Source organism: Ceratotherium simum, chromosome 15 (assembly GCF_057802395.1).
Source record: "Ceratotherium simum simum isolate JZ-2026a chromosome 15, ASM5780239v1, whole genome shotgun sequence".
Classification (NCBI taxonomy): Eukaryota; Metazoa; Chordata; class Mammalia; order Perissodactyla; family Rhinocerotidae; genus Ceratotherium; species Ceratotherium simum.
In genome coordinates this window covers 16,699,428-16,716,595 of record NC_141914.1, presented here as the reverse complement: position 1 = coordinate 16,716,595, position 17,168 = coordinate 16,699,428, and the positions used below count along the sequence as shown (strand labels likewise).

Genomic DNA, 17,168 nt, shown 5'->3' with positions numbered 1-17,168 from the left:
TAATCCAATAAATTTGGACAATGCTGGGGTCTTCAGCACCTGTAATATCCTTATGTGCATTATGAATTTGTAACAGGGACATATAGTATGCAGTGTTTCCTATATTTTTTTGACCAAGGAACTTCCTCTTGAAGTTCTAGTGTTCTATAAAACTCACTTTGGGGTATACCACCTGGAAAGATTTTGAAGAGCAGGAGTTGAAGGAAGAGCAAAACACTGTATTGTGATGATTAATCTAGTACTATTATAAATAGATATGTCATCAACTACACAGAAGACAATATCACTGGTGGAACCAAAGGGAAAGGATAAAGATCAGAGGTAGAGAGGATAACCTCCAACGTATGAAGAGAATGTGGCAAGAGGTATAGATATATCTTGAGGAAACAAAATGATGAAAATTCAGAGATATTGGAGAAGGAGATGAGAACCAATGAGCTTACCACACTGGATGGTCTAGATCCTCTTACTAATGTAGAAGGCACGGTCATCAACTGAAAAAGAGAATGGAGAATGGAACTTGGTAAAGTAGGACATATTAAGAAAAACTACTGTAGGCTTGTACTTAGAAACAATGCTGAGCAGAAGAGAGGGTCCAGATGGCATGCATATGTAGGGTTTTGTACTGAGAGTAGGAGGGAATGGTGAGTAGTGATATGGATTCGTGGTTGAAGAACATAAGAGGCCCTGTATGTAGAAGGTTAGGGAGCAAGGAAATCTGGAGGGTTATTGAGAACAGTGTTGAAATGCTTGATCATGGGGTAAGGTCAGACTGGACAAAGGCATCCAGTGAAGCCAGCAGGAGTCTACTAATGGACCAGGTAAGAAGAGTAGGTTCCTTAGGCATTAAGGAAGGGGAGTTCTCAAGCTAGTGTTGGAACAGTTGGAGTCAAATGTGAGGCCTTGAAAGAGTAAATTGGAATGAGGATGAGGGCTAAGAAGTAGCTAGAGAAGATAGTGGTAAAGGTCTGTTGAAAAAAATGGTAATGAGTTTTTGGATTGAAGTATTAATCAAAGTAGAGAGGAAAAACATAAATCAAGTGTAGAAGGTTTGGAGAAGGTTAAAAACAGGTTCAAGAAGGCATTAGAGAACCATGATGAAGAATCTGGTATAAGTCTGTGGTGAGGACCTCAGATGAACAGGAGTGGAATGGAGGCAGGAGATCAGTGGTTTAGTGATCACAAGCGAGGTGTAGTTTAAGACAAAGAGCATTGTGGTTAAAACTTGGCCTTAAAGCCCTGTTTTGCTACCCTCTGCTTCATGATCTATGGCAAATAACTTTCCCTTTCCCAAACATCAGTTTCCTCATCTGAAAAATCAAAATATAATTTCCACACCTGAATAATGATTATAAGAAATAAAGTTAAATAATGCATGAAAAGTGCCGAGCACAATACCTGCCACACAGTAAGCATTCAGTTAACTGTAGCCAAATTTCTATGGAGGTGACGGGAGCAGGAAAACGGGAGTGAGGTTCACTCTGGAGACAGTGAGTGTGTTCTCTGGGGTAATGCCATTTTAATGTTTCTCGGTACCTGCTTTGCCATTTAACTACAAACTATAATGAATAGTCCAGAAAACACACTCTGTGCAAGGAGCAAGGTATAGAGAACTCTGATACACCTCCAAATAACATGCTGCACCATAAATCGTGCTCATGTTGGAATCCTCATTACAGAATTTAAAATGACTTTATAACCAGGCCCTGGGGCAAGCTTTCTGGACAGGAAGATTCTAGTGTCAAACAACTTAGAGAAAGGGTTCCCATCACCAGGTATTTATTAAAACCAGAAATATCATCATCATATGTATATATGCATCTGTATGTGTATATTTGGATATATATATAGCTCATCTGATCCCAAAGCTCTCGTATTTTAAAAACAAGAATCAACTGTACCTGATAGCACTGAGGCTCCTGGGATGTGCAACTCTTATTAACAGAGTTTGTGAATTGTCAAAGAGGAATCAAGAGGTCTCTATGGAGAAAATTAACATAGATTTAATGTGACAAACAGTGGAACCTTCTATTGGCAGGGCCATCCCAGGGGTCTTCAAGCCATCAGAGGTATTTCTTCTGGACATGGGTATTAACTAGTGGTTAATTAAGGAGCTAAAAATTTTAAAAGTAAAACATTTCTTCTAGCATCGGAAAGCTGAAGACAGGCTTCCTGATTAGTTTGGCCACGATGCCTTTGGTGCCGTATTCATTAAATGGTTTTCTCACCAGTTTCCAGAGAGGTGGGATTAGTGATGTAGACTTGGGAATTCGTTTCAGGTAATTAGTTAAAAAGTTAAAAGTCAAATAGATTTCTTTAACAGGTTTAATGGTTTAACAGGTTGATGAGCTACTTAATTCCCACATCTTTCTTCTCAGGGGACTCTTAGAGTTTTAAGGGACCTTAAAATCCACCTCCTTTTCTTACAGATGGAAAAGCTGAGCCACCTAGAGGTTAAATGACTCATCCAAGGTCATCCAGCAAGTTCTATGGTTTTACTTTCTCTTTTCTTACACTTACTCCCTTAGCTCTCCCTCCTTTTTTCTCTCACCAACATTCTGTGCCCCCATCACCATCTCTTTGCTGATTATTTCTTGGATTTACCCTTGCTTTACAAAATTTCTTGTTGCTTAAATTACGAGACAGTGAGTCTTTGCCGATTAGTAATCCGTCAGCATGAATTCATCGCTACATTTGGGGCAAAGAAAGGAGGGAAGTGGAACAATTTTAAATTTACTATGATCTTTGAGACAGCTTTATCTGCACCTGGGAATTGCTGTTAGACAATTAAGGTTAGTAAAGCTCATTGAATTTCTCAGAGGAAAGGTGTTATTTGAATTATTACCAGATAATTATTGTTAAAAATAACAATAATGTAAAAAATAGGAACTTTACATGTTAGAGACATTATCATTTTAATTTCCAAAGGGGAAGAGAAAAGCCCTGGGGGATCTAGAAACTTTTTTTTTTCATAATGTGCTCTATGCCATAAACTCCTTGAATTCCATCTAATGCCTGATGGCCTGACAAACTGGCCCAGAATCAGAAGCCAGTCGTGCCGTGTGAGCTGTTAGCCAAGTTATTCAGCTTGAACTGCTCTTTCAAAAACAACCCTGGGCAGGAAGGCGAGTGTCAACCTGTGGTACCCAAACCAGTGACATCAGCATCACCTGGGAGCTTGTTAGAAATGCAGAATCACAGACTCCATCCCAGACATGCTGAATCAGAAATCCTAGGTGATTCATTTGTTCATTCGAGTTTGAGAGACCATTATAAGATGTTTGTTCTCCTCTTCAAATAGAAAGGAGCTAGGAAGGAGCTATACTTACTGGTAATTTCTGAAAGAGTTTTGTCACCTGAGGTCTGTGCTCCCGGTTCCTTCAGTGGCTCTGAACCATCATGGAAATAGCATAAACATCTTTCTTGTGCTGAGATCACAGTGGGAACTAGAAATGTGTCCATGCTGTGTTGGAGCAGGTGTTGTATAGTGAAAAAAGCACAGATTTAGACTCAGAGAAATCTGGGTTTGAATTCCAGCCTCACTATCCACAATTTTCTAATCTTGGAATGGTTACTTGAGCTCTCTGAGTCTCACTTTTCCTCATCTGTAAAATGGGTATACTAACACCTACAGCATGGCATTGCTGTGAGATTAAATGCGAATGTATTTACATATAAAAATTCTTCATGCAGTCCCTAACAAAATTTAGACATCTAACGAATGGTAGCTATTATTGTTACTATTATTTTTTTTGTAAGCTGTAGTCATGAAGTCCACATCTGTCATTTGAGAATGATTTGGTGTGCTTTCCAAAGAATGGGAAGGGCCATATTGAAATAAGGCCTCCGCAGAAAGTTCCTTACAGTGATATGTGGCAATGTGTTACATAACAGCTCTGCTCTCTAAGGGCTTCCAAGATATCTGCAGAGGCATCAACAATAAAACAGACTGGAATGGAAATGACCTACTGTCTCCTCTGCCTCTGACACCATCGAGAACCTTGCCAGCAGGGTTCCAAGAGCAGATTCTTTATTACAGTGATGATGCAAGAGGCAGAGAAAACAGCCGGATTTCCAGATTCTGAGAAGAATGTGTGGCACCAGCAGCCTTGCAAAATTATCCCTTGATTTAAAAACTGAGTACACTGGATATGGAAGTCATTGAAAAAGAATAAATATGAACCCTCATGAAGTCATTTTCACTGAGTCTTTTGAGAGTGTAACCACCCTTTAGGCAATAAAACATGACACCCCATGCAGGAGTTCTGATTAACAGACCCTCAGGTGTGTGCTAAGGCAAGAGGGGGAATAAGAAGAAAAGGATAGGTGACAATTTGCCAAAAAAAGTGAAAGGAAGATCATAGCAGCAGGATGTGGGGCTGTGAAAGAGGAATTTGATTAAAGGACGGAAAGATTATGTCTCCATTTAATTATAAAATGCACAATTTAAATCAAATGTTAGGCATATTTAAAACTATCTAGTTACACAATGGATTTGTATGCTTCCAGGTGATTTTGCGTGGCAATGTACTAGACATATCGATCATGATTTCCTTTATCGTTTTAATGTAGTTGACAGGGGGAGAAAGAGAAGAAAGCTCTGTCTGGTGAAGTGATAGCCTGTCCAGCCATGTGATGGTTTAGTAAGAACTAGGAAGAGCTCTAGAGCCCAATTTGCTGTCTATGTGGCTACTGGGGTATTGCTATTTAACGGATGTCTCAATGCATAGCACGGCTCCACCGTACTGGCCAAAAAGAATATGATTAATAGACCACGCTTTTCCTCTGGTGAGTAACAGTGAGTAGAGTGCTCACCTGGGAGAGGCAGATGGAGTCTTGCAGTAACTGTAGGCTAACACTTAAGAGCTGAGTTTTTCTGGCTAAGTAAAAACGCCTGAGATCCCCTGGAAAAGTCTGTTTTTCTCACCCAGGTAAACACTATTATCCCCACGACATGTTTTGTTGGGCTTTTCATCTTTGGGTGAGAGAAAATGATTCCATTTGAGGATGAGGATAGAGAGAAGATTAAACAATTAATGTTCCTTCTACCCCAAGAGGAGAACTGGGGAAGAAAATTAGAACAGACTTGGGAGCAGTCATCTATGCATTTCTACAAGTAAATAAGTGATATAATGAAAAAAATAAGTAAAAATTTAAACAAACTTGGAGGATAAATGCTGGGCAAAGCTAAGTGGAAAAAGAAGTGTTATTGTGACATCTAGCAAGATTGCCAATAGCCTATGTTTCTGTGAGGTAATGAATTTAACCATAGAATTACTGCACCATGTTCTCACCAAGAACTTCAGCTGAACCCACTGCTTTTCCAAGGCGTGAGAAATTCCTTCATTCTGGTTTGCACCCTGAGTTTATCACCCCACTGGTATTTGCAACATTGTCATAATTGTTTCTGTGGGCAATGTTAGAAAGGGTTGCTTCCTTGTTCTTTAAATCCACCCTCATTTTTTGGACGTCATGGAACTATAAAAAGATATTTATAAGTTCAGTTCGCTGAAGTGAATAAGTGAAACAAAGTTCTTTATTTTTTGGAAGCCAGTATATCCTTGCAGGGTACGCACCCCAACCTCTCACTCTCTCTGGTCTGGTCACTATTGATGGTCTGCTGTGCCTATTGGTGCTAAGCAAGCGCTGAGAGATATTTAGGGATTTGTGACCTTTTCTATCAGTTATCGCTGCTCAGCCACTAACAGGGATGTGGCCTTGAGCAAGTCAGTTCCCTTAATCTCCTCATCCGAAAAATGAGGGGGTTGGAATAGATGAGCTTAAGGTCTTTCCAACTCAGTCTCAGTTTCCATGACTCTAAGCAAGAATCTTTATTCCTTTTAAATTCGGTTCAGCAGACATCAGCTGAGCGCTGACCTGTGTGCAAGGCATTGCACACTACAGGGTATGCAAAGTAAAAATTGTCTCTGGCTTCCAGGAGCGTATAGAGGGGGGCAACAAATTACACAAATAATTATTAGAATCCATAGAACGTGCAGAGGGAGTAGTGCAAAAAGTGTGTAAGGATTCAAGAAGGGCTCTTTCCTTTGGGAAATGCTTCAGAAATGAAGTGGCATTGGGATGACTCTTAAAGAAGCTATATGTAGACATTGGGAAAAGGGAGGAAACACCAGGCATGTGATGGGAAAGAGTGGGCCTTTGCTGCAGTGTAGAATAGATTGTAGAGAGAAGAATAGGACGTTATATTGGGGCTATATTATAGGAGCCTTGAATGCCAAACTGAGAAGTGTGACTTTAATCCAGTAAAGAAAGAGCAAAGTAGTGATATGTTTAGAATACCCTAGAACAGTTAATGTAGCATTGGTATAAAGAATGGGCTAGAGGTAAAGAGAATCTGGAGGCAGGGAAGCCAGTTAGGAGGCTCTCCCAGAAATCCTGGCAACAGGTGATAAAGGGATAAATAGGTGTTGGGATAGAAAGGTGCTGATTCAGGAAACACAGCCTGAGTAAAAACCACAGGGCTTGGCAGCTGATTGGATATGGGAAGCAAAACAAAAGGACTTAAAGATGACTCCTTCATTGTAGGCCCAAGTAACTGGATGAAGATGGTGCTAATGGCAGGAAATGGGAAGGCTGGAGAAGGAATATATTTTGAGGGAAAGGCAATGAATTCTGTTTTAAACTTTCTGAATTAGAAGTGCCTGTGCAGTATTTGATGCAGAGGTGAGCTTCTCAAAGTTAGAGGCCCCACCTTATTTGTGTTTTCCAGGTGCCTCATAGATGCTCTGTAAACACAGAATGAATGAATGAATAAACAAGCAAATGAGTTAGTGAACCAATAACCAGAGTTATTTAGAATGTGGGTCTGGAGCTCTGTAGACAAGCAAGAACTAAAGATAGCAATGTGGGTGTTCTTTATGGAGAAGCAATTGCTGAGGTCAGGGAGGGTGGGTGTAGGCAAAGCCTGAGGAGAAAATCTTGAGGAATATCTACATTTAGGGAAGAGGAGAAAGAAGACAAGCCAGTGAAGGAGGCAGAGGGGAGTGCCGAGAGGTAGGTGGAAAGTCAGGATACTGCAGTGTCCCCGCGAGAAGGGAGGAGAGTTGCAGGAATAAGTGATCACTGGAGCCCAATGTGGCCACAGGGGCAAGGCCTGGGAAAAGACCTCTGGGTTAGAGGTCTGAGACAGACAGGAGTCAATTCTGTAGCCCTAAGGCTGAACTCCTCAGGGTTGGAGGATATGGAGGAAATGGAGACTTCGTAGTGAAGGATGAAGAGAAGGCAAGAGCTCAGAACGTGGCCAGGTCAGTGGGCGTTTTGAGAACAGGTAAGAACTGAGCACTAAAGAGAGAAAGACGGCAGTGGAGTCAAGAAGGCTGGAAGAAGAGTCGGCTGTGGTCAAGCTGAAGGACACTGCCCATTCCCCCACCCTCACCCTTGACCTCCGCTTCCAGCTCAGAAGCACAAAGTCAACTCCATGTGCACTGACAGGGTGCTGCTGATGACCTCAGACCCTACAGGCAGTCAGGTAGCAGCACTGAGAATGGAGCCTGTTCTCCCTTCTCTGGTGCAAAGGTGCGGATCCAGCCTCTCAACCAAGCCCCCCAGTTCCGTCTCCATCAAAATGAATGATCACCATCACTTATTCATCTTACAGCCTTATTTTTGTTTGTTTCTTCTCTGATCCAGATGCAGCTGCTCTCTGTTCCCTGCCCCAATGAACATCTGCACTAGGCCCAAGCCTTGGAGTGATTTACCTGAAGAGTGACACCATTTATTTGGAAACTACTGTGAGTACATTATGCCTCCAATGAAAGGCCTCTTAGTTCACTTTGTTTAATTAAAAAAAGAAGAAAAAAAAGCCCCACACAATTGTAAAAGCAGGTGAAATTTGAGATGGCTTCGTCTCTTGGGTGCAGCGAGATAACCAGACTCAGTCCCGAGGTGCCCGCAGTGGTTCTAAGCTTCCAGCCCGCAGCACATGCCCTGCGCAGCATCGTGCCCTCCTCGCCAAGCGGCTGTGCCGAGCTGGATCTGAGCACACCTTGCAGGGACCGGTGCTGTTCTGCTTGGTCATCAGTGGCTGTACCTGAAACAGTGGCAGCTGCAGCCCTATCTGTCTGCCTCTCATCACCCTTCCGTGACACTTGATTGAAGCTCCCTGCAGCTTGTCATTTCATGCCACCCTGGTCAAATCCGTGAGCCCGCTTTCCTCGCCCGTGTCTGCCTGTTGTCAGTTGCATCTCTGTGCCCGCGCTGCTGCCTCCCTGCTACTCTAGGGACCAAGGCCCTCCCCTTGGGGCTCTGGGCTCCTTCAGCCACATCTCTAAGCCATTGTATCCAGCTCAGCTCTGCCCTCTGGGTGCATGGCTCTGTGTACCTGGTTAGTTCCCTCCATGTCAGGCATTATGTAGGGGAAGTACAACCCTTGCAAGGCAAGGTGCAGAAATAAGTCAGGGTAGAAGATATAAGGCTTGCAGGAAAATACTGATGAAAGGTTGATGTCAACTATTCATTTGTCATTGCTAAAAGTAACAGGTGAATATATATTTTTTTTACTAGAAATGCCAGACATTTAAACTATTTAGAGGCTATGCATGCAAAATTACCTAATTATACATTGGAAAACAAAAACTCATTCTAGCTGTTGTATTCACACGTTTTCCTATATGGTGTGAGGCAGGTAACAAGATGGTGTTTCACAGACATCTCTGTTACTGGAAAACACTAAACCTGGAAGACTAACATCCCTCTTAGGCTTCAGGTAGGATTTTCACATTCATGTTTTCTATGTCTTTGGCTACTCTGGCATACATCAAACCCAGAGGGGTGAAGCTCCAGTTTTTGTTTTGTTTGTTTTGCGTTGCTTTTTACCTTTGATGCTTTCAGTGACCTGCATTGTATTTGATGGCAGCGGATGTGTAGATGATAGGCAGGCCTGCCTGGCCAGAACGGAGAGGGGGACCGTCAGAGTGTTCTGCAGTACTGAAGGGTTCAAGTGACTGGGGACTAGACATGACAGGTGGTCAAAAATTGAGTTTCTTCATTCCATACCCGTGCAAGGAACTTACTTGTGTAGACAACTTCATTCATCTTTAAGGTCAAGTGCAAGGAGTGCCTTAGAAGTTTCCACATCTGGGTAGTTGTCTGAGTTGTTCTCCATCACAGAGTAACTGTGTGGGTGCAAGCAGCATAGCTGTACCAACGTGCAGACAGGCTTCAAAGGTCCTGTATCCTTTGGGAGAGGAAACAGTCTTGACCACTGCTACCTTCCTGTGCTGCAGAGAACCCAGATCCAGACCCAGAACCCAGGACCTAGGCTTCCTGACAATCACAGGGAAGCCCCCAGTGAGCATGTGTTTCTGCCATCGGAGAATTTCACCTGTGCAGGATGCCAGCGCCTGCTTTCACAGTTCACAGGTCCCAGAGAGGGGACAGACTGGGTTCTAACCCTTGCGGTCTCTGCTTTTCAGAAACTCAGCTCCCTCACATATAAAACAGAAATAAACATAAACCTTAAGAGACTTGCTAGGGACAAAAACCAATAAGGTGAATCAAGTATGAAAAGGTAGACTAGTTACAAAAATGAGTCCCTTCCTGTGGGTTGATAATGCCCTGGACCAGGTCTCTGAAGGCTTGGGGGTGGGTGGGGAGGGGGCGAGTGTTAGATCCTAAAACCTACCCACTCCCACATCACTTGGACAGCCGTGCTCAGCTGCCCTGCCTTCTGACCTGGATTGTTGTGATCATTAAATGAGATAATGTACATATAGTGTCTGGCACAGCAGAGGTGAGCAGATTTACTCAATCAGCTAAAATTTACTATGCGCTCTGGACTGTTCTAGGCACTACTGTGATGGCAGCAAACAAAACAAAAATCCCTGTCTCACAGAGCTGACGTTCAGTGTTCTTCCTCCGCAAATGGCAAATAGACAAAATAGGAACATGGATGCTAAGAAAGAACTGATTTCATTTTGTTTTGCTGTGACTTTCCTTCCAGAAAGTAAAATTGAGAGGAAAAGTGTGAAGGGAATGGGGAAGGGACAGAGCAGGTATGCTGATTCGTCTCCCCTCACCCCTGACACACACACACACAGCCCTGGAATCATCCTCTGCCCTGATCGTGTCCCCGGAGGCGGCCCTTTCTGGACTGCATTACTCAGGCTCTCTTCTTCTCTGGCTTCCCTTTGAATTTGGCCAAAAGGAGACATCAGCTTGAGATGAGAGAGTGGGAGGAGAGTGAGGTCACAGCATTTATTAGTCCAGCCCCCCTCGCAAGTCCAGTTCTGACTGGACTTAGAGAACACCCCGCCTTCCCTTACTCCTTCCGTTTAACAGTTTAAAGCTGAGATTAACAGCTTTCCACTGCTGCTAGTCCCTGCTGCGTCACCATCCCCAGAGGGTCCCTTAACCTCATCTGCCCCTCAGTCTACAGTCCTTTCACTAAACTCTCTTCAGTTCAAACATTTGAGAGAGCCATCTGTTTCTTGCCAGGATCCGGACTGATACAATGAGGGAGAAATACGCTGAAAAACATTAAAAATCAGCCCTGCCAAGAAAGTTAAAAAAAAAAATTGGGAGAATAAAATGTTTTAATCACAAAAACAGCTTAAATGGATCTGAAACATTAGACCAAGTAGTGAAAGGTTAAGTTGTAAGAAAACGTGATGAGCGAGAGTGTCGAAGGTTGGTTTCAGTGAATAGACTGTAGTGTTCTGGCACGAAGGGCTTCTGGGGGCCAAGTGTAGCTTGCTGGACCCTCAACTTCAAGAGGAACTCTTGGTAGAGCGGCGGCAATGACAAACACGTGAACAGAAAGAAGGTATCAGGAGGGTAATAGGGTAAGATCAAAGTGTGAAAGAAGAGATGGCTTATCCTAGCATTCTTTCTGCCTTTGCTGCAATTACAATCCATTTACCCCTGCCCAAATCTAGATATTAAAAAGATTACTAAATAAAGGAAGTGCCTCCTTATACTTGAAATGACAAAAACCACGTAACTGATGCCCTCTGTGAAGAGAACTCCCATCAGTGGGCACTGACCGTGTGCCATCACTGTGCCAACCACTTGACACGAATTATCTCATTAAATCTTCACATCAGCCCTAGAGGGTGGGTATTATTATTTCCATTTTACAGATGAGGAAACTGAGGCCCAAAGAAACAGAATGATCTGGCTAGGGCACACAGCTTCTCGATGGTGAAGCTCAGTTCAACCACCAACCCCTGTTGGGGTAGTTTGTTACCACCTCTCCTTTGCCCCCCTCCCCAAACACTCTACTAAGCCTTTTCCATGTATTATGGGGAAGGAGAGTAAGGAAATGGTTATCATTCCAAAAAAATTGGGGGAGGACATCATTGGTCTAAATTATCATGATCCAATGACTAAGTAATTATTTATCAAAAGGAGGTTCTGACTAATTCTTTCCTAGCCAACCAGGCTGGTAAGTGGAAGGCACGTTAATGTGCAGGAGAGGGTGGGAGCCCAGTGAAGGGAGAAAATTGGGAGACGGAAGTCGAAGAGAGCACTCTCCTCTGAACAGCCCCTGGAGCCTGATAAGAGCTTACACAGATAAAATATTTATTTTCCATATGCTGCAGAAAGCATTGCCATCACTGTATGTGTGCAATATGTGCAAAGAAGTGTGAAATATATACATCAAATGCCACGGATCTGGTTAATTTCCATGCCTTTAACATGCTTATTACCTACCATGTCATCAATATGTTTTAATGCATCTTTCCACATACAATATGGTCTACTAAGCAAAGCGCCAACATCATACACAGCCTTACTCACTGCTATGTTTCAGCCCATAACTTGTTGCCAGGGCCGGCACAATGCGAGTTAAAAGCCAGTGGGTCCTGCTGGCTAACTCGGCCGCCAGTCACCTTAAAAAGCCTTCCTGGTTCTTGAAGCAGCCTTTTGCTGCTTCAAACATCACAGCAAACATCACAGAGATGTTTGCAGTCAGGAGATGAAAATGTTTTTGTTCTCTTTGGACAATTGGGAGAAATTCAGTCAGAATGTCAGAACTATCCGTTGAAAGGCAGGTGCCTGCGGCCACAGTTTTGTTTTTTTTTTTTTGAATGCAGAGCTCCACCAATGTGGCGGGAGGAAGTGCACAATGATTGGTCTGTTTCTCTGTGGAAGTGTTCGGGGTACACCCAGTTTTGCTTTGCATATATTTACAAAACATCTGCCCTTTTCTCCTTCTGAAATCCTTCCCCCTCCCCAGCCCCCTTTCCCCTTTCTCCTGGTTTCTTTCTTTGTTGTTGTGGGCTTGTCTAACTTTCTCATTGGAGCTTTCATTTTCCGGTTGAGGGGCGACTTCATCAGAGTGTATAATTTTAACATTGAGAGAGGGAGGGAGAGAGAGAGAAAGAGAGAGAGCGAGAGAGAGAGAGAACAAGAACCGAAAAGAAAGAGGCTGAGCGGCCAGCGCTTGGCAAAGCAACCTTTGGCATGGTGACCAGGAGGAAGGTTCTGGTCTGGTCGGGAGTTTGCCTCTCTGAAATGCTGCCTGGACTCAGCTGGTGTGCTGCTGCCCTCTAAAGGCTCCAGGGAGAAATGCAAGCCACGGAGTCGGAGAGCCGCCCTCAGATGTGCCATGTTTATGTAATTCTTTTGACACAACTGAAAAAGGTATTTTCAATTAATTACTACAGGACTTGCTCTTTCCTCCTTAATAAACTATGAACTGCAAAAATGGGGTCAAAATAACAGGTCTACAGACAGCTGCTCAGTTTTAGTGTTTCTCAGCTCCTGAAAAAGGAGTCCAAAAGAACTATCAGAAAGAGTGAGATGGAAAATGAATTGCTTCTAAGGACAGTGAGTGGCTCTCCATTATCTCTGCAGTTGGGACACAGCCCCATGGTGTAAGGACAAGTAAAGTGATATTAGGCAAATGAGGGTGTGAGCCAGAAGGTTGAGTTTTTGATATTTTCTGTTCATAGAGGTGGTTCCAATGTCTCTGTGCTATGAATGTTCTCCAAAGATGATCCTTGAGACAACAAACAGGAGAGTGTGGTGCAAGATGTCAGGTAGGAAGCAGGATCAAATCTATGGAAGAAAGCAAGGGCATTTGTATAAAGAACAATACAATTTTTGCAACATTAAAAATAAAACAGTAACATTGGTTGTTTGGCCGTGTACTCATGTTTGAAAGAGGGCTTCCTTAATTTCCTGAAGCACACATCTGAAACTAGCCCAGGCCTTGTCAATGAGCATCAGAGATAAATATTTTTTTCTGTTAAGTGATATCTGTCATTCGTGCTTCATCCCAATATTTAAATGAACCGGGAGGACCAGTCTAGCTTTCATGAACAAAATGGCCCTACTCTTATCATGCCCTTCGTGGATTCAGAGGAAAAGCAGCCAGTCAAGGTAGATTTCACTGCTGCATAAAGAGCAGGAAACTTAATTGGGGTTCAGACTATGACTATTCTCAAAATATAGTTTAATTTCAGCTCCATTTCATTCCATCAACAAACATATGTTGAATGACAGCTTTGTCTAAGCTACTCAGCTTAACGGTACACACTAGATGGCAAAATCTGGGAGGGCAGAAACCAGGCTTGTTTTATGCCCTAACCCATGCTGGCCTATCATAGGACATAATAAGTATTTGTAAAATGAATATGTGAATAAATGAGTGATGGGGGGAAGGATGAAGGGACAACGAACACAGGGAATTCAAAAATAACTAGAACATTTCCTTACCCTCAGAGAGTTTACAGTCTCACGGGAGGGCCAAGCGCATCAACAACCATTACCTAAACAAAATTTAGTGAGTAAAATCAGAGAAGTAAAAAGTATTTGGAGATTTCAGAGAAAGGTGGGAGGGAGGAGAATTTCAGAGAGAAAGAGCAAGAGAGTTCTTTCTGGTGGAGAGGAATCAAGACAGTCACAAGATGGAGACAACATTTAATAAATATAAAGGATACGTATGATTTCAACAGTTAGAACTGAAAAAAGGGCATTCAAAGCAAGAGAAATAGCTTGAGCAAAGATGTAAAGCCAAGGATGTAGATTCCCCAGGATGTTCTGGGAATATTCAATAAATCTGAGAGTCCAGTATGGCCAAGATGTAGGGCACGTGAGCTAGGCTAGAGCAGATACAGAACTCAGCTTGAGTGTCAGGCTCACATGGTCATCTCAGATTTAGTGACTACAAAGAAGTGGGACTAGAGTAGTCGAGGGGGATGGAGAGCCAGAAAGTAAGCAATAGTCTCAATAAAAAGTGTTAAGGTGATTGCGATGGAAATGGAAAGGAAATATAGATGTGAACAACATGAAGGAAGCAGGATTGTCAGGACTTAACAAACTGGCTTTAAGGCAGAGGAAGGTGCATGACCTTGGGGCTCCAGCCTGATGACAAACCTGGTGACAGACAACAGTGATAGAAGAAGGGACCTTAGAGGAGGCGTTGGCTTTCGTGGAAAAAGGAGTTGGGCTTTGGGGACTTTGATCTTGGATACTTTCTTAAACTGAAAACCAGAAACCAGCTCCTTGGAGGTCCATGCAGATGCTCAAAATTTGGGGGTTAGTTCCATAGTCGCCGATTCAACAGTTGGTAAAGCATTGCAGTTTGTTGCTTCTCTTATATTGGCTTCCTCCCTACTGAAAACTATGTCTGAAAGCTTCCCCTCTATTTTCATCTTTCGATGCCATCTCTGCCTCCTGCCCTCTGAAAAAGCAGATTTGATTTCACAACCTGTTGGACCAGAAGCACAGCATGCTAATCATAACACCATATTCTGCGAGGGCAGATTTAACTACCCAGTACAACAAATTTCAACACAAAATACTCTGTATAACAAGTCCATTGCCATGCTTGTAGAAGCAAGGAAAACACAGAGACAAATCTACTTACAACAACTTCTGTACCACACATAATCTACCAAAAAATAAAATAAAATACTTTCTCTGGTCACCATGCACATAGTGATAGAAAAAGGCACAGAGCCAAGGAAATTGGGGAGAATGTTCAGGGTTTGACTAATAATCCAGTTTGTCTGGGGCCTTGGATATATGCAGTGTAAGCTAAGTATTTGTTCCTTTATTACCTGTTGCCTTGTCCTGGGGTTGTCCTGGTCAATAGCTGAGCTCCTTGACTCCCTATTCCTGACCCCAAATAACAATTAGCAACCATTACTTTCTAATTCCTTTTACCCATCTCTTCCTCACATCCCAAACACACAATCAGACTCCTATACTCCAGGATCATGCGCTAAATCAAAAAACAAAGGGAATCTTAAGCTTTGGATGAGTAAAGAGTTGGAATAGAGGCTCACTCTGTGACACCTTCCCTCTACCTACCGGCAACTAAGCTCTTCTTTTCACTTTTCATTTGCTACTTTAACAAAAATCTCCATCACTACCCCCTCTCATCTGGACAGCCTGCAAATTTAGATTGTGATTTGAAATTATGTGTTGATCCAAAATAAAATCTAATAACAGCAAGAAAGTTGAATGTTCCATGATGTATTCCATGAATAGAGACTTAAAGCTGGAAGGAACCTTTAAGGCCTTCTAATCCAAGCCCTTTATTTTACAGATGAGGAAACTGAAGCCCAGAGAGGTGAAGTGAGGTGCCCAAGGCCACACAGCAAGTTAGAGGCACAGCTAGTACCATAGCTCAAGTCTCCTGACTCCCAGTCCAGTGCTCCTCCCATTACTCCACGGGTCCTGTCTCTAAGCTTCCTGACAAATGCTAGAACGGTAAACCTCCACTAGTATTTTTCCAGACCATGTTAAAACTCTTAAGGGGGAAAAAAAAGGATGCTTTCTTGGATAATGTCAGCCATACGTAGCTCAAGCTGTCTAAGTTCTGGGACAGGGTCTTTTTATGCAGCCAACAGAGTCCAAATGTGGTGCTGTTTGCTTGGCCCATATGCTTTCATGTGTTCCCAGTTAGGCCATTACTGGAGGGAAAAAACAAGAATCAGCTTGTTTTAAAACAAGGGACATACTGGACTCCCTCCCATCCCCCCTCAGAAAAAAAAATCAAGTTATCTTTAACAGATTCTAAAAATGCCTTTTCCCAAATATGCAGTCAGTTCCTTCAAAGGGCCCTTTGTTTATTTTCAGGAAGAAACCCAAGACAGCTGAAAACCAGAAGGCATCTGAGGAGAATGAGATTACTCAGCCGGGTGGATCCAGCGCCAAGCCGGGCCTTCCCTGCCTGAACTTTGAAGCTGTTTTGTCTCCAGACCCAGCCCTCATCCACTCAACACATTCACTGACAAACTCTCGCGCTCACACCGGGTCATCTGATTGTGAGTACACCAGTAAGGTGACGGTGTCTTCGCCACACTTGGAGCATGCTTCTCCCCTGGGTTCTGGCTTTTTTTGCGTTCAGAGCAAACTGTTTCCATTTGGTCTTATAAAGTAGCCAGAAGTAACTTGCCACCATTTTGACTCAGCCAACATCTATATTTTCAAAACTAGAACGTGTTTTAAAACCAGGTGACCAGTCATTTGGCCTCAAAAGGCTGATTAATTACATGAACCACATTCTCTTTCATAACGTTAACTCAAAAGAAGTTGTGTTGCTGCTTTCTAATTATTCTTTTGTCCCCGTGATCTGAATAACGGTACTTCTACGATGACTAAATTGAACCACCAAATATGGACCACAAAAGACCAGTTAGACACCAGGAAACATCCATTTTAAAATTACATAACACAAGTCAGCTTTGCATTCGTTATTGGAGTCTCATGGAACTTGGCTGAATTTCTGTCTTTCCAGTTTTTAATTTATTTTGAAATGGTTAAATGATAGCATAAAATTTACAGAAGAAAAGAGAATGGCTTCCAAGAATTCAGAAGCCACCCAGACTTCACGTAGCCAATAAGAATTCAGGTTAAAAATATTTTTTAATTAAAAAAACTGCCTACAGGCTAAATTTGGAAATGGGCAGCTTAATGAGATTGTCGCTATTGAAATCACTCCATTGCTGTTTATTTTTTCTGTCTTCTCACTAATCTGGGAGTCACTTCTTCAAATTCTATTTTAAGAAAGTTGATAAATCACGTTTAGGAGATTTTTTTTCTGTTTCTGAAACGTAACCCAATACTTCAGAGAGAAAAAAAACATGTATGTTGACAAAGGGAAAGAATGGAATAACTTTGGGGTCCAATTCAAGAGAATATTCCTTTTAGTCTTCAGATACCCAACAATTATTCTGAACTAATATCCATAA

General features: G+C 42.6%; 1 protein-coding gene across 12 annotated transcripts in view; it reads left to right on the top strand.

Moving 5' to 3' along the window:
- ZBTB20 (zinc finger and BTB domain containing 20) overlaps positions 1–17,168 on the top strand; it is a 775,204-nt gene that overhangs the window by 695,960 nt on the left and 62,076 nt on the right. For all 12 annotated transcript variants that reach the window (XM_087439628.1, XM_087439631.1, XM_087439629.1 and 9 more), the window contains 3 exons: positions 7,651–7,751; positions 15,521–15,684; positions 16,054–16,241. In XM_087439628.1, the coding sequence (XP_087295754.1) occupies positions 15,674–15,684; positions 16,054–16,241 (199 nt within the window). In that variant the 5' untranslated portion in view covers positions 7,651–7,751; positions 15,521–15,673. The remainder of the gene's footprint in view (positions 1–7,650; positions 7,752–15,520; positions 15,685–16,053; positions 16,242–17,168) is intronic.